Here is a 23224-nt window from a genome sequence, read left to right as displayed (position 1 = left end):
TTCTGGATCTTGTGTACAGTCTTCTCCTCACATCAGAGCCGCTTCACCCCGCACCCACTAAGACAGGAAGCCCGCAGTATAAAGATTGAATTACAATGATAGATAGTGCACTTTGTGTGCCCATTGTTTGAGGAGGCAGTGGCACAAACCCCTGCTGCCTTCTCAGATGATGGGTAGCTGAAGCTCATAAGTCCCTCCCTCCTGACATCACACAGGACATCCCGAGTCCTCGCATGTTATTTCACAATTCAGGCAGGCTGGGAACACATATATTATGTTACAGGATGATCTGTATCACTGTCCCTGCCAGGCCACCCTGCCTACCAACAGCATGGAGAAGACAGGCTGGTGTGTGGCAGTGTGGCACCCACAGCTGAAAAGCTATATTAGACTAGCTGCTGTGATATTAATGGATGCTCAGGGGGGTTTGGACCCCCCTGACCCCCTCTTATCTATGTCCCTGCGGTGGAGGGTAGGGAAATCAGCGGCTGTGGCTGCGCCCTAGGTGGCAGTAAGCCTAACAGTAGTCTGACAGGCTGACAGATGGGTTTCCCAGTGAATGGAGGCCATGCATTTGGGCAGAGGCCCATACAAGAGTGTTTCTGAAAATGTAATCCAGAGGCTGTGCTGCACCAAACAGGCTTCACAGTAAAGGTTCCTGGGCAGAAGTAATTATAACCAATGTTCAAAATGCTGGAGGAAGTGAGGTGTAAAAAGGATAAGTCCTTTAATGCCCTCATCTTTCAACAGTGAGAAAACATAAAGGCACATATGATTAGAATAGGTCACCTAATGATACTTACCTCTGCAGTGCCACCATTCCGTTCCTCTGCCATAGCCAATAGTGCTTATGGATATGGGGGAGTATGTGACTTCTCAGGATGCAGTGTTTAGGCCTTGCAGTTGATAAGTAGATTAGAATAGGAGGTTGTTCCTTCAAGAAAAGCTGTCACTTTGCTGTGAATGGACAATGTGACAGAGTCTACTAAAACACAAAACTTGAAGATGGAAATGCTCTTCATGCCATTTTCCTTATGACTCAAGTATAGGTGGTCTTTAATTTGAAAAATATCTTGTTTTTTGATGACATTACTGTACTCTGCACTACTGTTTTTCATAAGTGTTTGTAATGAACTGTGAATACCTAAAACATGGCAGCTGAAATCATGTACTGACACATTCATGTTTAGATCTCTCTCAGGTCGCATTGTTGGAGGCGTATGGTGGTTCTTTACCCTCATTATTATCTCATCTTACACGGCTAATTTGGCTGCCTTTTTAACTGTTGAAAGAATGGTTTCACCAATAGAAAGTGCTGAAGACCTTGCAAAACAAACAGAAATTGCATATGGAACACTTGATGCTGGGTCAACTAAGGAATTTTTCAAAGTAGGTGAATCTGCAAATAGCAGTATTTGTTTGTCAGTTTCTATCATAGTTTATGTAACAGATATTGGCTTTAATAATGAAACTTACTTGTGAAACTAATATATTTGTCTACATCATAATGCTAATCTGACCTATCACTAGTCAGCTAACAAGCAGTATGCAGTCCAGCTTGGTTAACATTTACATAATGGGTAATGACAAGTTCAATTATTGGAATGACTGTAGATTGTAAACACCCACAGCTCTGTGATGATGTTCAGAAGTATGTTTTACCCTTAGACGTCAATATAATATCCCCAAATCCACAGAGATGGAAGAGTAGATCACATGAATCCAGGACTTTCAAAAGAAATCCCACCAAGACGTAATTTCTCTTTATGTGTAGAGCAGAGCAGGGATTGGTCATCTAGCTTGGATCCTGATTGAGAGATCTCCCACCAAGGGGCACAGCAGAGACATTGACTTTTTACTCTTTCTTTATATGTTTGTGGAGAAAACAGGACATTAGTGTCCAGTTCAAATCCAGCAAGACAGTACAGGACTTCAGTATAGAGCTTGAGATAAAGTCATATTTGTCATTACATATGTTTTCATTTACTGCCATTTAATAATTGAAAAAGTCTAATATATTTGAGAATTCTTGCATTCAAGGATAGGTACTGCAAATATGTGTGCTAGATAATGAGTGATATAGCATTTCTATCTTATGGCTCCATTAAAGGTCAAAGGAGTATTGTGCAAGAGTAAAGTCTGAACCTTGTTCCACTCCACCCTAAAAGAAAAATCTGAGTTGTTGTATTAAGCAAACCAAAAACTTGGTCATTGAGTGTGAAAAAATTGGTTCCTTGTATTGGGGGGCCCACAAGCTTTATACGCAAGTAGCAGTGCTGTCACATTGGAGGAACAGGAATTATTCATTTCTTCCTCCATACCTGAGAATACTGGATATTTCTCTCTGCTCCTGGCAGCTTGGGGGGGGGGGGGGGGCAGATTAGCTAAGGAAAATTGAATATGTGCAGCTGGTAGGGCTTCCATCAAAGTGAAGCCTGTATTTGATTTAAGGGGTCAGAGAGGTATCTTTGCACAGCTTCCTCCACTGCCAGAATCTACTATGACCCTCGCCCATTATCGGCAAAAGTACAAGCTCAGTACTTCAAGCCCTGTGATTTTCTTCATAAAGGAGCAAAGAGACAGCACTTGCACAAAAGGAAGATTTCCCAAAATGTAGGACAATTTCCTTGTGTGAAAATGAGTGTCACTGACTACCTTGCTTGCTACTATGGTAGCTTAAACCAGTTGTGGTAAAGATTGTTTACATTAAAATCCCATCCTAGTGGAATATCTGAGCATAGTTTATTCAGAAAACTAAAATTTGAACTTGATATCTTCTGATCTTTACTTCGCACTGCAGCTTAGGTCTCTGATGTGCACACCTGTCCTAATAAAGGAAAGCTTAGGTAGAGTGGTGGACTTTCAGCCTGTGATTAATCAACAGATTCGTTTGAACTGATTAACCTGTCTGACCTCTGTCTAAAGCCCTGGAATTTTCCTGTCATGCCCTGGATTACTCCTGCAAAATGTTCTAAATGCATTAGTGCTCAGAATGTGTGTGCTTATTCTGATCATCACCCTGTTTTCTCTGCTATTGTTAGTCATTACTCTGTCTATTTGTCTGAATCCTGGACTCTGTTTAGGATTGATTAATCTGCACCTGACCATCAGCCTACTGACTACTACTATCTCCTGTTGGTTCTTACTATCTGTCTTAGAACTTCTACCGCTCAAGAAAATGTACTGCCAGTATGCTTTCATCTTGGTGACACACTGGATGCACTAATCTCCATAACAACAAAAGATAGACTCCAAATTGAAAATGAGCATTTTTGAAAATAGAAATGGACAAATGCAAAATTCTGTTCTAAACAGAATCAAAGGACAAAAAGGAAAACATGTAAGAGTACATGTATGTAAAAGGAGAGGCATTACCTAAAGCTGGGAAAAGATTCAGCGCTACTTATGAAATTGATGACTGGTGTATCCAGGGCTGCAATAGACCAGTCACCTCTTTTAGACATCCTCACCCCACTACAATCTTTTGCATCCTGAAAGAACCCTACCTCTGGACAACCAGTAGGAAGTGTTCATCTTATTGAGTCCATGGTGTGGACACCTAAAGATGGACATGCCTTTGAAAAGAGACCCGGGACTTGGGACCCCTGCATGTTACAGTGCATCCGGAAAGTATTCACAGCGCTTCACTTTTTTCACATTTTGTTATGTTATACAACTTTATTCCAAAATTGATTAAATTCATTATTTCTCTTTCGTTCATTGACGGACACAGCTCCTGATATTCTTAACCATTGGGTTTTACTGCCCCCTACAGAAGTAGGACACTGGGCAGAAAAAAAGTCTAGCTACTCCCATGGGCAGTCCCAGGGGGTATACTCCTTCTCTCTGCTATAGGCACTCCTTTTTTTTCTGCCTAGTCAGGAGTAAGGACCTAACCCCTGCTGGGATCTTTGGTTTTTTTTTTTTAGATAAAAAATGTTTCTCCCAGATTTTTCCTGTGAGATCAAAAATCAACTGCTGGACTGGGGTACATAATCTAGATCCAGTGGTCACCCCAGTCTGGTCAGCAAGCGTGAGCAGACCTCAGCTCTGCGCTAGATCGGCCGCAACATAGCCCCACTGGACCGGGTCTCGGCTCGAGTCGCAGCGTTCCTCCTGGCCGACAGCTTCCCATTCATGCCCTGCTGGTTCCTGGTATGGTGAGTAGCTGTCCCCCCTCTCTCCCTGGAGGGTTTTGGGGTGGACGTGTGCCCCTTCTTCGGATGGTCGGACCCCCGGGTTCCCCTCCTTCCCCTCAGGCATCTCCCATTTCCAGTGTCCCCATCCTACCCCCGCTCCACATATGCTGGGGCTATTTGGGTGGTCTGGTCCACCTCCTGGGTTGGGAGTAGGGCGCTACCTGGTGATGGGGTGTGCGCCGCCTGGATGATCGACTGTGCAGGGGAATTGTACCTGGTGGGTGCTCCTGGCCATGGATTTGTCCTTGAGGTCTGGGTTCCCTCCTAGGTCCTGTAAGCCTTGCGGTGCCGCAATTTTGTGGTAACCTGTGTGTTTCTATACACGGCGGCCATGTTTGTGTTGTCCAGCAGCCATTTTGCTGTGATTTTCCACTGAAAATAGCGGCGGCCATGACAGTGGAGCCCTTTGGGCGGCAATTTCGGCGGTGGGAGCCCTTCCTCATCCCCTGGTGCTGACTCCTGGATCCTTTCACTTCCTGCTCACCGCAAGTGTAGTGAATATTATCCTGGTGGCTGTAGGGGCCTGATTTTGCTGGATGATGAGTCTGGTGGTGTCCTCTCCCTCTCTGCTGTGGACCGCTTGGTGCTTGTGTGTGGCGACCAGGTGGTGCTGCCAGCATGGTGGGGGTTGTCCCTTTGCAGTGTTTTTACACTTTTTGTGGGGTCCCCCTGGTGACTTATGGAGTCTTTGGAGCACATCTCCCCACCTGATCCCTTCTCTGAGGCTGCGGGGCCCTCCGGGTCCCAACCATCCATCAATTCACTGATGGCAGTCCTTGAGTCCTTTTTGTCCCAAGAGGAGTTGGCTTTCAGACGACAGGCTGGCAAAAAGTGCCCCCTGCCTTCTCCTGCCTCATCTGTCTCATCAGATCCTGAATCGGATTTGGTCGCCGGGGACATGGGTCACCCTGCTGGGTCTACAACCTCACACCTGGAATCCTCTGTTAGTGAGGATGATTCTTCCCCGTCTATAACCGCACACAAAAAGGCACTGGTGGATGCACTGATTGTATCTGTGTGTGAGACCCTGAAGTTGGAGGATGCAGCTGCAGCTGCGACGGAGGCACAGGTTCTATTTGGCACTCACAAGCCATCCAGAGCGGCAAATGTGTTCCCTTTCCCAGCCTATTTTGACAGAATTAAAAAGAGTGGGGACGACCAAAGCGTCCCCATAGGTTCCCTAAGCGCTTTACTAAGCGATACCCCTATGAGGAGTCCCTTCTTAAGAAGTGGACTGTTCCACCGGCGGTGGACCCTCTGGTTTCCAGAATAAACAAGGCAACCATGATCCTGGTTGAAGAGTCCCTGACCTTTAAGAATCCAGCTGACAGGAAGGTGGAGGCTGTGACCTGCAATATGTACACTCTGGCTAGTTTGGCAATGAGGCCGGTATTTACCATTGCCCTGGTGTTGCAAACTCTGACCGAGTGGGCTAAGCTCTTAAGCTGTGACCTGGAGGGAGAACAGCTCCCCCCTGCCTTTGCCGAGCTGGCTGACAAGCTGGTCCAGGGGCTGCAGTTTATCTGTGATGCCTCTTTGGATGTGGCTTCCCTAGTGGCTCGGCTCTCTGTTTTGGCAGTGGTCCTTCAGCGTGTCTTTTGGCACAGGTGCTGGTCTGCGGACCAGACTTCTAAAAAGACCTTGATTGATCTTTCTTTTCAAGGAGATCACCCTTTTGGAGCTACCCTGGGTGACATCATTAAAGGTCTCACAGGAAGGAAGAGTACTCTTCTTCCACAGGCTACTAAGGGCAATGTACCTCGTCGCAGACCTGGGCCTTCCTTCTTGGCTCCTCAGGGTCCACTGAGAAGGGCTCGAAACCTTTCAGGGCCTCCTCTGGAGGATCAAAATGAACCTGGTCTGGCAAGCCGAGAGCCCTGGTGCAAGACAAGTGGGTCCACAAAGTAATTCGGTCCGGCTACAAGATCGAGTTTCACTCTTGTCCCCCGGCAAGGTTCTTTCCTTCCAGCGCCTGTCCCCGGACCACTTGCAGGGCCTGTTTGGGGCTGTAATAAACCTGTTACTTCAAGGGGTGATTGTCCGGGTTCTGACTCCGGAACGTTTTTAGGGGTTTTACTCAAACCTGTTCACAGTTCCCAGGAAGGAAGGCAAAGTGCGTCCATTCCTGGACCTCAAGGTGCTAAACTGCTTTGTGCGGGTGCAGAAGTTCAGAATGGAGTCTATTCAAACAGTGGTGGCATCCCTGCCTCAGTGGGATTTCCTCGCCTCTATCTACCTTCACATTCCAATATGTGCCAGTCATCAGCATTGTCCCTGCTTTGCTGTGGGAGAGGAGCATTACCAGTTTGTGGCTTTACCCTTTGGTCTCGCCTCTGCTCCTTGGGTCTTCACAAAAGTGTTAGCCCCCGTGCTAGCCTTGTTACACCGACAGGGGATGTCGGTACTGGGCTACTTAGATGATCTCCTTCTGCGAGCGGAGCCTCCTTCTGCTCTGGTGGAAAACCTGGAGATCACAATGCAAACTCTGTGGGAGTTCGGCTGGATTATAAATTTTCAGAAGTTTGCTCTGGTTCTATCCACGAAGCTGTACTATCTGGGCCTGAGTCTGGACGCGGCCTTAGCCAGAGAGCTCCTTCCTCTGGACAAACTCCAGAATTTGCAGGCTGTAATTCTTCTCCTGCTGTCCAGCAGATGGTCATCCCTCCCGGCATGCTGGGCCTGATGGTGTCTACCTTCGAGGCGGTTCAGTTTGCACCGTTCCATACAAGGACCCTGAAAAGGGAGATTGTGACCAAATGGGACAAGATTCCGCAGTCTCTGGACAATCAAATCCGGCTAAGTGGGGGAACAAAGAAGTCCCTGATATGGTGGCTTCATTCTTTGGCGCTTCCTCCCCTTGTATTGGACAGTTGTCACCACGGATGCCAGCCTGTCCGGCTGGGAAGGCCTTCCTCAGCAAGCATTCTGCTCAGTGGATCTGGACGCTTGTCCAGACTGCCGATCAATGTCTTATAACTCCAAGCAATCAGACTGTCTGGACCATTGGAAGGGTCATCTTAAGGGTTGTCCATTGCGCATTCATTCAGACAATGCCACATCCGTGGCTTATGTCAATCACCAGAGGGGCACAAGAAGTGTCCTGCCGACTCTGGTAGTAGCCGGCATTCTAAGGGGGGCAGAACGGTTCGTTTCAGCCCTCTCCGCCGTACACTTTCCCGGGGTGGAAAATTGGCAGGCGGATAACCTCAGTCGGCAGGCGTTGGACCAAGGGTACGGTCCCTTCATCCAGAGGTGTTTCATCAACTGTGTCTCTGGTGGGGCACCCCCAAGGTGGTTCTGTTGGCATCTTGGCTCAACAGAAAGGTGCAGAGGTTTGTAGTTGGTCAAGGGATCCTGTGGTGGACGCTACAGATGTGCTGGTGACCCCGTGGGGTCAGTATCGTCTGATTTATGCCTTCTTTCCTCTCAGGTTTCTGCCAAGACTTCTCCGCAGGATTGTATTCTGGTCATCTTAGTGGCTCTGGACCGGCCTTGCTGGGCTTGGTACGCTGATCTGGTGCGGCTGGTCACCGACATTACTTAAAAGCTTCCTCTCAGGGAGGATCTGCTGTCCCAAAGATCGATTTTCCATCCTGCTTTACAGACGCTGGCTTTGATGACTTGGATGTTGAACACCAGGTGCTGAAGGATAGGGGTTTATCTGAGTCGGTGATTCCTACCCTGTTGAAAGCTAGGATATCTACTTCTAGGAAGATCTACCATCGTACGTGGAAGATGTACATTGTGTGGTGTGAGTCTCTTGGGATTCATCCTCGCTCCTTCTCGGTGGCTCGGATCTTGACCTTCCTTCAACAGGGGGTTAAACAAAAATTGTCCTTGAGTACCATCAAGGGCCAGGGGTCAGCTTTGGCGGTCTTCTTCCAACCACCTTTGGCCACACACTCCCTGATGCGTACCTTTCTTCAGGGTTTCCGACATTTGTTCCTCCAGTGCGGGCCCATTGTCGCCTTGGGATCTCAATTTGGTGCTTTCGGTTCTCCGTTAACGCTTCCTTTTGGGAATCTTCAGTAGATTCCCCTGCTTACGCTGTCCCAGAAGGTGGCCTTTTTTGGTGGCTGTCACCTCTGCGCGCAGAGTGTCAGAACTGGCGGCGTTATCCTGTCGTTCACCCTACCTGGTGATTCACAGGGATAAGGTGGTTCTTCACCCCTGTCCGTCGTTCCTTCCAAAGGTTGTCTCTGTTTTTTATTTGAATGAAGACATTGTGTTGCCTTCCCTGTGTCCCAGGCCTCAACATCCAAAGAAAATTGCCTTGAATACCTTGGATGTGGTCCGGGCAATTATGGTGTACCTGGCAGCTACCGAGTCTTTCAGGAAGTCAGACTCTCTATTTGTGCTTACGGATGGACCTCAGAAAGGGTTGTCTGCTTTCTCTGCGACCATTTCCAAATGGATCAGACAGATGGTGATTCAGACCTATTCTATCAAGGGTCATGTTCCTCCTTTCCCTGTCAAGGCGCACTCTACTAGGGGGCTTAGTGCCTCCAGGGTTTTCCATCATCAGTCGTCAGTTACGCAGATTTGCAAGGCGGCCACCTGGTCGTCAGTGCACACTTTCACAAAGTTCTATAAAGTGGATGTGTTGGCATCTGTGGATGCTTCTTTTGGCCACAAGGTTTTCCATGCTGCTGTTTAAGAGGACCTGATCCTCTTTGAGGGTGTATTGTTTTTTTCACGGGGGGCTCCAGTTGGTTTGATTGAGCTCCTGTTTACCTGGTTGGATACAGTTTAGCATTAGAAAGTTATTTTTCACTGTTCCCACCCCTCATGTTTTACATTGCTTTGGGACGTCCCAGTGGTTAAGAATATCAGGAGCTGTGCCTGGCAATGAACAAAAGAGAAAATGCAGTTTTTGACTTACCGTAAAATCCATTTCTCTGATGTTCATTGACGGACACAGCACCCACCCCTCTGTGGAGTTCTAATTCTCCTGACACTGCTTGTAACTAAACTGAGTTGCTATAGTAGAGAGAGGGAGTATACCCCCTGGGACTGCCCAGGTGGCGTAGCCAGACTATTTTTCTGCCTACTCCTGTAGCAGGCAATACAACCCAATTGTTAAGAATATCAGTAGCTGTGTACATCAATAAACATCTACAAACAATACCCCATAATGATAACTTGAAATAAGTTTGTTTAAAATCTTTGCATGCATATTTATTACAAATAAAAAATGAAAAAATTACATGTACATAAGTGTTGACAGCCTTTGCCATGACACTCACAATTGAGCTCAGGTTCATCCTGTTTCCACTGATCATTTTTGAGATTTTTCCTTCAACTTGATTGAACCATGGAGGTTGCAACATCATGCTATGGGTATGTTTTTCAGCGGCAGGAACTGGGAGACTAGTCAGGGTTGAGGGAAAGATGAATGCTTGATGAAAACCTGCTCCAGAGCGCTCTGGACCTCAACCTGGGGCAAAAGTTCCTCTTACAACAGGACAATGACCCTAAGCACACAGCCAAGATAACAAAGAAGTGGCTATGGTACAACTCTGTGAATGTCCTTGAGTGGCCCAACCAGAGCCCAGACTTGAACCTGATTGAACATCTCTGGCGAGATCTGCAAATAACTGTGCGCTGACGTTCCCCATCAAACCTGATGGAGCTAAAGAGGTCCTGCAAAGAAGAATGGGAGAAACTGCCCAAAAATAGGTGTGCCAAGCTTGTAGCATCCTACTCAAAAAGACTTGAGGCTGTAATTGGTGCCAAAGGTGCTTCAACAAAGTAATGAGCAAAGGCTGTGAATACTTATGTGCATGTGATATTTTTTCTTTTTCTTTTTTAATTTTAAAAAATTTGCAAAGATTTCAAACAAACGTCTTTCACATTGTCATTATGGGGTATTGTTTGTAGAATCTTGAGGAAAATAATGAATTTGATCCAATTTGGAATAAGCTTGTTACATAACGAAATGTGGAAAAAGTGAAGCGCTTTGAATACTTGTCGGATGCACTGTACATGACCACAAATGAAGGTAAGTATTTGAGTATTTTTTCATCCTAACTGAGCAATTAATTAAGGTGGTGGGAGAGCCCTGCAATTAATTAGGGTTGGGGGAGAGCAAAGTAGAGGTGGGTGGGAGGGTTAACAACTGAAGGAGTTCAGCTTGAGGTTTATTTTAGGTTTATACCAGCTAGTTATTTTACATACATTGTTAATCTGTGAAATACCCAATGCACTATTTAAATATGTATCTATGTGTATAAACATATAATGCATATACTGTAAGCTGTACTTGCTATTTAAAGTACTATATTATTGTCTGTAGCTTGATTTACCATGGCATAGAATACACAAGAGGTACGATTCATAAGCGTACTTTTAAGAAATTGGTGCCTCTGTGATTTGATTGATGGTGTTTCCTGCTTATGGGAGATAGCGGAATTCCTGGCAGCTAAACACAGAGAGTGTATGCTGGTATAGCAGCAGTGTTTTGGTATCCATACATTTAACAAATTTATGAAAGAGCTTTAGTTTACTTTGCCTTGGGCAGACATGTATTATGTTTGTCATTTGCATCGCACTTATTGATCTGGGCACATGAAGTAAAGGGTGTCTATGTGCATAGATCATTACTTCTCATTCCTTGGGGAGCTGAAAGAAGCAAAAAATAATTACAAGAACATCATATGAGAAATCCAGTATAACAGTTGCTGGCATTGATGGAATTGTTATGCATGAGATGCCCAGTGGGATGCTTGTTTCCTCTATTAATGAGCTTCAGTCCCAGTAATTTAAAAAAAAAAATGTAAAGCCTGACTGCAGCAAAAACTTGGTGGAGGTAGGCACAGATACAACATAATTATGCCTGATTCTGCCAGAAATGGCAGACATAATCAGTTATTTTTGGTATTTGGTTTATGAGATTTGCATATAAGAGGTCCTCCCATCTTAAAAATCTATATTATACTGCACTGAACTTGGAAGCAAGAATAAAGGCCATGTCCTTTTTCATGAGTTATTCTGTAGGGAAGAAAAATGTAAAAAACGATACTATTATAACAAAAATATTAAAAAGTCTCTATACAATTTAATATATAATCAGCAGAATGTATTAGAATTCCGGTAATCCTGCCATGAAAATCTTTGCTCAGGCACATGCAGTTATAGAGTAAGGGCTGTCTCCCAGTGCTTTTGCACTGCCACCCTGTAAAATGTGCCCCTACTGGATATTACAAGTCACCATGATGATCAGGAACCAGTACAAAGTAAAGACATTTGAGGGAGTGCATTTAGGTAGGAAATGGCTGATGGAGTGGAGATCAGCATCACTGATGGAAGAATGGTGAATACATTTTTATGGAAAAAAATATGGCAATTGTAAATAATACATAGTGCTTTAAATTTCACTTTCTGAGTAAAATATTCTATGCAGACAAGGAGTCCAAGTAGACTAAAATACACTTTGGAGTTTTGTATCAAGCTGCATGCACGTCATTTGAACATGGGAGCACAATTGCTGCTGTGTTGCTGGGGAGGAGCTGTCAACAGATTTTGTGTCTGGCCAGGTACACAGAGTAGGAAAATTCAAATAATGTTGGAGTTTTTCAGCCAGGATTTGGGCATGACCTAAAGAGCTTACAGGTCTTCTCATTACATTATGCAGCATTAAAAAACAAAACAAACAAAAAAAAAAACTGCACAGTGTAATTTAACATACCAGGGCCTTTTGTCTGCATAGCTTATTTTACTCAAAAGGTGAGCTCAGCCTTTAACAAAACAAAATCCAGTTATGGCTTAGCTCTACTTAAATTATAAAATGATTATTGAACTTAATATGGAATCACACAATGCCTGCTAAGCTACTTCCCTTAGTTCCATACTTTTGTTCCCAAAAATTAGATCTCACTTCAGATCTGTTGTAAAATAAGACTAAATTCATCCTGCTGTTTATTTAAAAGAGATATCTGGGAAAACAACAAACAATCCAATACTGGAAGGTGTACGCAAGAAAACCAAAGCGCTGCAACGTATCGCAACAGAGCATGAAACTCCAAAAGAAACTTTCCAATAACCCCTGATGCTGTCTTTTAGACTATTACCCAACTTTAGACATAAACTAATCAGCGGGAAACTGACTAAAAGGACACAAACAAGAGAACAAAACCTTGCAACAATAATTGATGCAAACTGTGTATTTACATCAATCTATCGGAAAGTGTCACACACAAATGGAACCTTCAGTAATACAGGACCATGCAGCTGCACCACCAGTATATCCCATTCAATTTGAAAAAGAAATGGTGATATACCAAAAAGAACTGCGCAAGTGGATGTTATAACACAAATTAATAGTGTGCCAAAACCTTTAAATAATCGTAAATACAAATTTAAAAATTTAAAAATATATATAAATATATGAATAAATAAATAAATATGTGAATATATAATATGTGGGAACGTCTTCCACACTGCAAGTAGCAAACAAAAAACGTGTTGACGTGATAAATGTGAAATTGAGAGTATATATTGCGCTCAACAACAATATTCACAAAAAGTGCTTGGGTGCATATAAATAGATAAAGCTTATATGAAAACAGTCCAACAGTGCTTAATAACATCAGTAGAAAATGAAGGGCCACAACAATAGATAAAAGCACAACCCAGCATAAATGCATAAATAGATAAATAATAAAAGTCCTTTTAGTGCTTAAAAAATCAAGGTGATATATAGTAAATCGCAGCAATGTTTAAAAGCATAGACTTGATAGAAGTGATGTTAAACCTTCACCTTCACCCAGTGCTCTTAATAAATACTCCTTACCAGAAGGATATGACCCCTTGATTATAGGGGGTCACAATCAGCATTGGTATCCACAATGAATCCGGGCCATCCACATAACTTTCCTCTCACCAGTAAAGATGTGTGACCAGGTGATCCCCTGATGACGTCAGCACAGCCTGACGAAACGTGCGTCGGGAGCGTGAGACCGTAGACTTCCGGGTTGGCGGAACGTAAGCATGGAGCGGCGTTCTATTTACCAAACCAACCGAGATTTTGATTGTAATTGAAGGCGGACTGTTTGTAGGATATGTAGTAAGTGCAACTTTTATCAATAAAATGTTGGTTGTACTGGCATACTGCACTATGAGAGTCTCCTTTCTATTGCATTTGGATGTCCTCTAAATCGGAGTTCCACCAATACCTGGTCACACATCTTGTTGAGCGCAATATATCCCATTCAATGCAACAGAGGCAACCAGGGACGTTACATTTCACAACGGGGAAACAGGACAGAAATGTAATATATATATATATATATATATATATATATATATATATACATAGACACTACATAAGAAAAAAATAAGAAAAATAAGTAATGCACATCATGTTTATGAACCAGCGCACTCTATGGAATACATAAATGTTTTGGCTCTCTAAAAGGAACCTTAGAAATACTCAGGAAAGGAAAAACTTTGAAATACAAATAATTCTGTGTGATTCAATATACCATAGACTGAATGTGGGCTCAGCTTTCTAAATCCCTATCAAATAGACTTATGGCCATTATTACCTCTGTGACCCCCACCCCCACCCCTTCATTCCATACCCCTGTACTACTTAGCTGGCTGACCTTATCATTTTTATTACCCTGTGTGTGTTTTTTTTTTTTTTTTTTACAGAGATTGTGTTCTTTTCAGCTTTGTCTTAACAGTTTGCTAAACCTTTGTGTCTTGGTACTGCTTGGTCGGAGAAGAAGGTGTAGACCCCCAAAAGCTTGTCTGGAAATATTAAATATTAGTGGAAATAAAAAAGTTTCACAGACAGTAATCAACTGTGTTGTTGCAATTGTACTAATACAGCTAGAATCACCATAGGATGGGAAAAACTGGAGTCTGTATTACTTTTGCTGGTTTCATTGTTGATCTGTGGTTCACATGACTTTTTACCCACCCACTGTTTGTAAAGTTACTCTAAAACATAAATGTGCACACAGCTCTGAATGCATTAAGCAACATTTTGTTTGTGGGTACATTTATTCTGTTGCTTGAGGAATTACCGTTACCTTAAAGGTTACCTGGTCATTTAGATCACTGTCAACCAACTGGCTGCATACTTGCTCAGTTATTTAGACTTCAATACTGCTGCATAGTTACACAAACACCATTGACCTTCAAGTTAAATAAATGCCAAAATCATCATGAAAATATCTAGCATCCTTTTTTGCCAAATTTGTTTGGAATGTTTTATTTTCTCTTGCTTGAATTTTCTGAATTTGTCTTACTATTACTGACTAATTTCTAAACCTATAGTAAGTAAAAAGAAAATCTGCTTTGACAGAGGTCGAAAATTGCAGTTTATGAAAAGATGTGGACCTATATGAAATCCGCTGAACCATCAGTATTTACCAAGACGACAGCGGAAGGAGTCGCCCGTGTACGGAAATCTAAAGGAAAATTTGCTTTTCTTCTGGAATCCACTATGAACGAGTACATCGAGCAAAGAAAACCTTGCGATACAATGAAAGTTGGAGGAAATCTGGATTCTAAAGGATATGGAGTGGCAACACCTAAGCATTCTCTATTAAGGTGGGTGGAATAGTATAACAATATAATATGTGTTGTTATAGTATTCCACCTTCCCTGATGTTCCTAACGTAGTTCTTTGTGTTGTACTGTGTGTGAACATAGTATGTTTTTTTACCATCCATCTCAGTGTCTGTGCAGACATTTAGTCATTCCAACATATCCAGTGCTTCATCATTTCAGGATCATGCACCAAGCAAAGTAGTGTAATATTGAGCCACAGGATTGTATCACCTTAAGCACACTCGATAAAAAAAAAAAAAAAAAACAGAATAACAGCACAAAAAATGAATTGCACGCAGCTCTTTTTTCAGGGTAAAGACTAAAGCCCCGTACACACGCACAGATTGTTGGCCGTAAATTATCGGCCAACGTCCGATCTGCCGATTGTAGGCTTGCTAGTATGATGCTTCTGACAATCAACTGCGAATTTGCGGCCGAAAAAAATCTGGTGTGCATGCTATAAAGTTTTTGTTGGCCAACAAAGAACGGCCGATTGTTCCTCAGTCAGTACAGATTTCGGCAGACAAAAATCAGATGAGCAAGACTGGGCATGCTCAGAGAAGAAAAAACACACGGAAAGTCAACCATCACATGACATCACTTCTGAAGTTGGTTTTTGTTGGCCAACAAAAGTCCAGTGCAAGTCTAGAGCACATTTCAACCAACAAACAACACTGGACAAAAGTTGGCCGATCAGTTGGCCAACAATCTGTGCGTGTGTACGGGGCTTTAAACCATATCCTGCTGGTTTAGGTATTGTAGATTTGGGCTTCTTCCTTGTGACCAGAGGTTATTGAAGCCTAAATGCTCAGATAAACCTTTGCAGTGTCAGCATGTGTCGGATTTCTTGACAATAGATCTCTATTTAATTTAGATATATATTATATCAATGTCAATAGAAGAGATGGGGGGTGGAAAATTGCCAAGACTGCTGCCTTGTCTAGAGCCCTGTTCTGCCCTGATAAGTCTCTACTTACCAATGTAAGCCTATAAAGCCGTCACTGAATTTAATAATGTAACCAAAAACATTAGCAAGTACATCTGAGGCAGATATATATTAAAGTAACTAAGCAAACAAGCACCCTAGCATAGTGTAGTATGTAGTAGTTTATTATTATAAGAGAAGATATTGCACTTTCATAAATTAAACAAATTAAAGTCAGAATCACATCAGTGCTCCATGGCCTGCAGGGAGAAATCCTTCCCGATGCCATGTGGGCCATTGGAAATGTCCCTCCTCCAACTGCCTGTAAAGATATGTAAACCTTTCTTCACTTCAAACTCCACTTCAAAAAATGTTTGAATGTTTTAACTTTACTTCAGTTATCCACCCCACAGGCTTATCCAGGCTTCATTTAGATGAGCGTTGACACCCGTTCTACGTGCAAGCTGCCTTTGTTATTGTGCCTGCATCCCCTGGGGCTGCATGCAGGCAGCCTATAGAGGTGGGTGCAGACGCAGCAGCTGCACAGACACAGCCAGGCACAGCCACATGTCAGAATTTGACATGTGTGCAGGAGCGAGTGCATGGATCTGAATGAAGGCTATGTCCGAATGCATTACCAAAGGAATTCTGCATTCAGAATGAATGGCAATTCCTGTCTGAATTGAGTCTTAAGCTGGATACACACTATACAACCTTTTGTTGGTAGATTTCCATTAGATTTACCTTCAACTATGCAGTGCAAGACCCTGCCTGATTGCATACAAATTGAAAGTGGTTTAGGTTTGACCTCATATTATATGGTTTTGGTAAATCTAAAGGAAAAAAATCTTAAGACAATTGTATAGTGTGTATCCAGCTAGTGATGTAAACTTGTGTTTACTGTAAGAGAAACCTCTCCTAAGAGAAGCATTGATGCTGCTTTTGCTGACATCTCCATTGGAAAATGCTAGGTGTCTACATGTACAGTATCTCTCTGGTGCTTCTGTTATCAGCATGAGCCACTTTTTCCGACACATGAGATACATTCATGATGAGGAGGGAGATAAGCAGGGAGCTTGTCTATTCAGAATACAGCTCTGCATGATCCTATGTTCCTCTGCCTATGTAAACGGGGGGGGGGGGATGTCCCTTTCCTCCAATCAACTCTCTCACAGTGTAACTGCAGCCTGTCCACCCCTTCCCTGTGATACTAACAGATGAAGAAGGATTTTATCACAAATGTGCTCTTTTCAAGGGATTTAGATAAGAGAAGACTGTAGATAAATAAGTAAAACTTATGTAGGATGATTTGTTTAATCTCTATGTATCACCTGACGCTATTCATTGGGTATTTGAGAGGGTTTACAATCACTTCAAATACATTGCATCACCGACCAGGAAAAAGTATGCTGGTAAGGACTTCTGACTATCCTCTTTAGCATACCTGTTCCAAGTTAGTGATTCAAAAAGTATTGAAGTAAATGGATTAGCATAATAGCTGAAATGGAACTTTAGAGTGCAGCCCATCCATAATTAATGTGTAACCTTGACACAAGTGAAGTGTGTGTGTTAATGGGTGACACAATGTGTGTTTGTAAACACAATGCCCCACTAAAGCATGAATGGGTCATAAATGGTGGAAAGACCCATATTGCTTTGGATTTAAACGATAGGGGGAAATTTACTAAAACTGGGAGAGAATCTGGAGCACCTGTGCATAGTAACCAATCAGCTTCTATCTTCAGGTAAGTACAATGCAAGATGGAAGCTGACTGGTTGCTATGCACAGCTGCTCCAGATTCTGACTGCTCCAGTCTTAGGCTAGGTTCACACTCATGCGGGTGCGGGAATGCATTTAAATTGCACACATTTCTGCACCCACAGGCAAACAAGGTGCTCTTTCCTCTTTAATCCCTAATGACAACCCAACGCATTTCAAAATGCAGCGCTTTTGTGGGTTCTTTTTGTACTATGCGGTTTTCATGCACCTTCTGTTTTAACCACTTCTGGATCGGAAGATTTTCCCCCTTGATGACCAGGCCAATTTTTGCGATATGGCACTGCGTTACTTTAACTGACAATTGCGCATCGTTCAATGCTGTACCTCAATAAAATTGCTGTCCTTCTTTTCCCACAAATAGAGCTTTCTTTTAGTGGTATTTGATCACCTCTGCATTTTTTATTTTTTGTGCTATAAACAAAAAAGAGCAATAATTCTGAAAAAAAAGAATATTTTTTACTTTCTGCTATAAAACATTCCCAAATTAAATTTTTTTTAAAAATCTAATTTTTTCATCATTTTAGGCCAATTTGTATTCTGCTACATATTTTTGGTAAAACAATCCCAATAAGTGTATATTGATTGGTTTGCGCAAAAGTTATTGCGTCTACAAACTAGGGGAAACATTTCTGTAATTTATATTTATTTATTTACTAGTAATAGCTGTGATCAGTGATTTTTAGCGGGACTGCAACATTGCGGCGGACAGATCAGACACCTAACTGATATTTTTTACACTTTTGGGGGGACCGTGACATTACTACAGTAATCAGTGCTAAAAATATGCACTGTTACTGTACTGACACTGGCAGGGAAGGGGATGCTTTCTAACTGTGTAAGGGGTGTATTCATTGAATGAACACAGAGCCCTTTTTTCCTAAATAAGAGGAACACAGGATCCCTGTGTTCATTACTGACAGAACAGTGTTCTGCCGTGTTTACAATGGCAGGCCGCCATTCTGTCTCCACGGGGAATGATCACGGGTGCCCGTGGGCAAACGCGGCCACCAGACCCGCTGATTGGCTCCCCCTGTGGCCAATCGGCACGTGCGCGCACCTCCAGCAGTGCGCGCGGGCCCTCACTAGCGGTCAACGACGTACAGTTATGTCGTTTTGAGGGGCAGAGCCGACCTGTCGCAGTATATGTACTGCTGGCAGTCGGGAAGTGGATAAAAAGGTGGGAGACCTTTTTCCTGTGCTTCCTGCAGGTAGTGCAGCCTATTCAAATGAATGGGCTGCTGCGCCCGCACAAACGCAAGCCGCATCACACACTGCAGTGTGAACCTAGCCTTACACACCCACACAGGTTGAACTGAATGGACTTGTATCTTTATTCAACCTTACCAACTATGTAACTATGTAGTAAGTTCCCCGCAATGTTTTGTGTACCAAAATTTACTGAATAATCTGAAAACATTATGAAAAAAATTGTAATTATCTTTGTGTAAGATGAAATGGTATTACCCATTCTTTTTATTCAATCATCCCTATAAATATATAAATATGTTTCAGAAGCAGTTTCAGGATAGATAATTGACTAAGCAATTATTTGTTACACAGTAGGCAAAATAACAGAAAAATGACCCTCAAGTCAGGTATAATTTTTGTTTGCTTAGTATTGTGAATAATGAGGTCAGATGTTATACTGTATTTGCTGGTGCATGGTCTTTTGTGTTGCATACCTCTGATCTCATAGTTCCAGGATATGTAAACTGTTATGTCGAAAATCCTTTTCTTTTAATAAAATCCTCACTCCACTTTATTATTTTTTTTTTTTCCATTTTGCTATTGTGCTGTGACACTTTGTGTGGTTATGGCTTTTATCCCTGCTAAATAACCCTCTCATAATTACTTGTCACAACACTGCCTATGAACACATTATTATTCATCAACTTAGCTTTTCATTGAGCAAATGTAAATTCAATACTCCAGAACTAAAACACAATTTTCAACTGCTATGAATTGGTATTTTTACACGGTATTGGATTTTTTTTTCCTTTTGTGAGTTCATAAACCTAAAATAATAATAATAATAGCTGAAACAGATTAAACAGAACTTTTAAAAATTACAAGGCAGATAACACATAATATTTTTCTTTCACCTAAAACAGGTTAGAACAGAATTCTGGAAACACCAGATACCTGCATGGGCATAAAGGAGGGCCTGTGGAGTAATTGTTTCTTACTTATTGTGCTCCTGGTCCAGTGGCCTGTTTCTTTTTAGTAGTTCTGCATTGAGTACTTTCTGACAACAAACTAAAGTGGGCCGTAGACAGTTTGAACCTCGGCCAGTTCAGCAGGGACCATTCCAACAGTGTATGGGTAGGTGGATTGCACCCAAGTTAACTGATTGATCAACTTGGGTACAACCATTTTGTCAGATTTTTCATGGGAATATTGCCAGCGGCTACAGCCGCTATCAATAATCACTGTGTTTTCTCGCAGCAGGGACTGCTCCCTTGGTGAGGGAACACAATAGATCTGTGGGAGGGATTCCCCCATCAACACTGACTGTTGAATCAAGAAATTTTCTTTATGCAACCCATTCTTGCCGGAAAAAAATCACACCGTCTAAGGCCGGCTTAAAATGCTAAGTAAGATACAAAACAATAGGTATAGCAGGTGGTGCTTTGTACAGGACATCTTAGAAATGCTTAAAGTGTACAGTATTTATAGCCAAACTTTTTTTTGTTTTATATTTTGGATAGAGTAGGGAAGCATTGTTATATTTTTATTGTTGTCTGTATCCCTGCTTGGATATTTCACTCTCAACATTTGTCCTGGTGACCATTGTTTCCAAGATAAAAAGTGATGGGAAGTCTAAACTGAATCGGTTCTGGTAAAAACTAAGGGGAACTTCACCCACCTTTTAGAGATTTCCCCTCAATTTTAAATGCAGCTCTAGGACAGAAAGTTAAAAGAAATATCCACAGTCCTTCCCTACATTTTCCAAAATGAAATTAAATGACTGTATATACACAGTAATGCTGGATTGGGAACACAAATACCTTCACCCTACATCTACACATGCACTCTTTTAGAAACTTAGCTTTAGTTTTGCATGTGTTCAAAACAGGAGCCTGTTGGAGATATCTCATCATTCTGAACCATAACTCCAACATAAAAGGTGATCTACAAAAAAGTTGTTTTCCTAACAAGCTGCTCACCTATAATTCCTTTTATGGCAGCTGACATGTTTCTGCTGTATCTGTCCAGACCAGACCACAAACAGGACAATTCTCCCTAATAGGGGCACAGACAACAATAAAACCTGGCAAGGGTTCTATTCCCTCTCCTCTCTATCCAAAAATAAGGCCAAGCCCCTCACACATACTCTTTATGGAGACATTGGGGAGTCAATTAGACCCCCTATTGAACGGATGTTCCTCAGTCCCCTGCTCTTCAGCCTGACTGTAGATGGTGTGCTACCAGGCTCCCAGGAGGAGCCAAAGAGTCCAGGAACCACTAGTAAGTGTGATTGGGAGGTGGGGGGATAGCATGCGTTGGTCATGTAAAAGAGATCAGGCACCACAGTCCCCCAGATCACTTTTACATAAATGCCAGGAGCCAGCAGATAAAAAAAGAAAACAGGCTCACAGCTGCTATTGAAACTGCCATAAAGCTGTGAAACTGTTTTAACCTGTTCACCCTTTGGACATACCACACATGTCCAAAGAGCTGAGCTACTGAAACACCATGCACAGCTGCTGAAACTGTAAAGTGGAGGTTATGAAAAAAGAGGTTGTTAGTTCAATATTTGCCTGACTGTAACTCTATTTCTCTCATCTAAATTGGGCTTTAACCTTTGGCCGGGCTATGGAAATTGAACTATATACATTTTTTTTAACAAGCAATGATCTTTAACTGCAAGCACTGTGGGAAGTTCATCTTCAACATTCACCACAGTGGCACTGATATTGCAGCTCATCTCTCCTTGCCTCTTTTGGAAACAGGGGCTTGACAGCCTGTTAGCCTTGCAATGTAAACAAACAGCAGGTGCTGCTGGACTTCGGAATCTCTGTTATGAAATCTTAGGATAAATTACTCCACAGTACCTGCAGCTACATATGTCAGGGATAGCCTATTTTAAGCTCTTGTTAGAAATATGTAATTACTTTAATGTCCGGAGGCTGACCAATTCTTCCCTTTAAACCTGTGTGCTCACATTTGTGGAAGTAAAAACATAGACAGGGAAGGGAATAGCTGATTGCCTGGGGTTGATTCTGCTATTCACTTATAATATGCACATGGAGTAACGTAGATTAAGGAGTTTTATAATGACTGTGGAAGTTTTAAAATGACTGTAGACATGTCATGGAGAGGCGACTTTATCAACTCTTAGCTGATGGTTGCCCAAATAAGCAGGTTTGGCTAAGGTCCTGCATGCAAAAAACAAATGTTCAGGAGAAAGGGATCATTTTTAGCAGTGAGTATATAGCAAATACTCATATATCTGGAAACTTATGAAAATAATAGACATTTTCTTGTTAAAGCAAATGGAATTGCAAAGTTAGATGCCTACCAAGCACCTTTAATTCCTGTTGTCCTCCAAATTTACTGCATTAGAATAAGTACAGAGGCAAAATAACAGACAAGTGTTTATTGCTGGGACCGTTGGAAGTCAGCCTCCAGCCCATACCTACAATCACTTACACATTACCTTGTACCTAGATATACTCTCGCTAGCTACATTTGACCTAACCACCTACTGCCACTACTACTGCAGACACTGGCAGTATGGAGGTGAATGATATTTTCATTTCCATGTCATGAAAGTGATATTACCACTAATATGACATAAAGGTGAGTAATATTAACACACCATGCAGTCTATTTTTGTTTCTACTCGTGAGTGTTAAATAGGTCCTTATATCATAACTAATGGTGATGCTATCTGGGCAAATTTTAGATAATCCAAGAAGACACAGTTTCTCTTTCATAGACCCTGTCATGGGAGTAGAAGGGAAACCTACTGCACGTATGAAATGCAAACAGCTTTCCAAACCTTTTGATCTTAACATAAACATTTCTGAAAATGGAGGAGTTAGATCCTCTGTAAAATTGTCTTTGCTGTCTGTGCCCCTGTTAAGGAGATTCACTATTTGTCCTGATGACGATTATCAATGGAACTGTAAATTAGGAAAATTCAAAACTGAGTTGTCCCCAGAAAAGGAATAGGGTAACTTTTCATATGAGGAAACTTGTTCTGGTTACAGTTGCCTAAAAGGACACATCCCTTGCTTTAAAGAGATTTCCACTCACTTCTCATTGTGTCTACAAGATTGTCCTTATGTGACACAGATGGAAAAATAAAAAGTTTAACAAGGGTTTTTACCATTCCCTGCTGTGTCCATAAAATATTTTTTTGGGGCTTCAGATATGGTTTAACTCCTTCCCAGCCAGCCTATTGAAAAATGACAGCTGAGCCGGAGCATTGTTGTTCTAGGAGGATGTCTTATGATGTGCTCCTAGAATCTTGCCTCACGTGCGCCCCATGGGCCACACTCCAGCGTGATCTGTCACCCGCCATGTCCACCGGACATGGCGGATGACAGATCACTGTACTGGCCTACTGCTGGTACCATGTGATCACTGTGGCCAAACACAGCAGATCACATGTGATGAGCTCTGTAATTGGTCACTCGTAATTTGGTATAGACAGGGCCAATCACAGCCCATCTGTACCAGTAACTAGCTGTTGCCAATCACAACTCTTCACAATAGTAAACACTGAATGAGTAGTTTTCATCCAGAAAAAAA

At 42.4% G+C, this 23224-nt stretch overlaps 1 protein-coding gene across 8 annotated transcripts in view; it reads left to right on the top strand.

Moving 5' to 3' along the window:
* Positions 1–23224, top strand: part of GRIA4 (glutamate ionotropic receptor AMPA type subunit 4) — a 526033-nt gene that overhangs the window by 473680 nt on the left and 29129 nt on the right. For all 8 annotated transcript variants that reach the window (XR_014224898.1, XM_082244804.1, XM_082244803.1 and 5 more), the window contains exons 12-13: positions 1191–1389; positions 14512–14759. Coding sequence is in view for 7 of the 8 variants with exons in the window: in XM_082244804.1 (XP_082100930.1) it covers positions 1191–1389; positions 14512–14759 (447 nt within the window). In the remaining variant the exon portion in view is untranslated. The remainder of the gene's footprint in view (positions 1–1190; positions 1390–14511; positions 14760–23224) is intronic.

The sequence above is a fragment of the Pelophylax lessonae genome (assembly GCF_965119305.1).
Source record: "Pelophylax lessonae genome assembly, chromosome: 2".
Lineage (NCBI taxonomy): Eukaryota > Metazoa > Chordata > Amphibia > Anura > Ranidae > Pelophylax > Pelophylax lessonae.
This window is presented reverse-complemented; position numbering and strand designations above follow the sequence as displayed.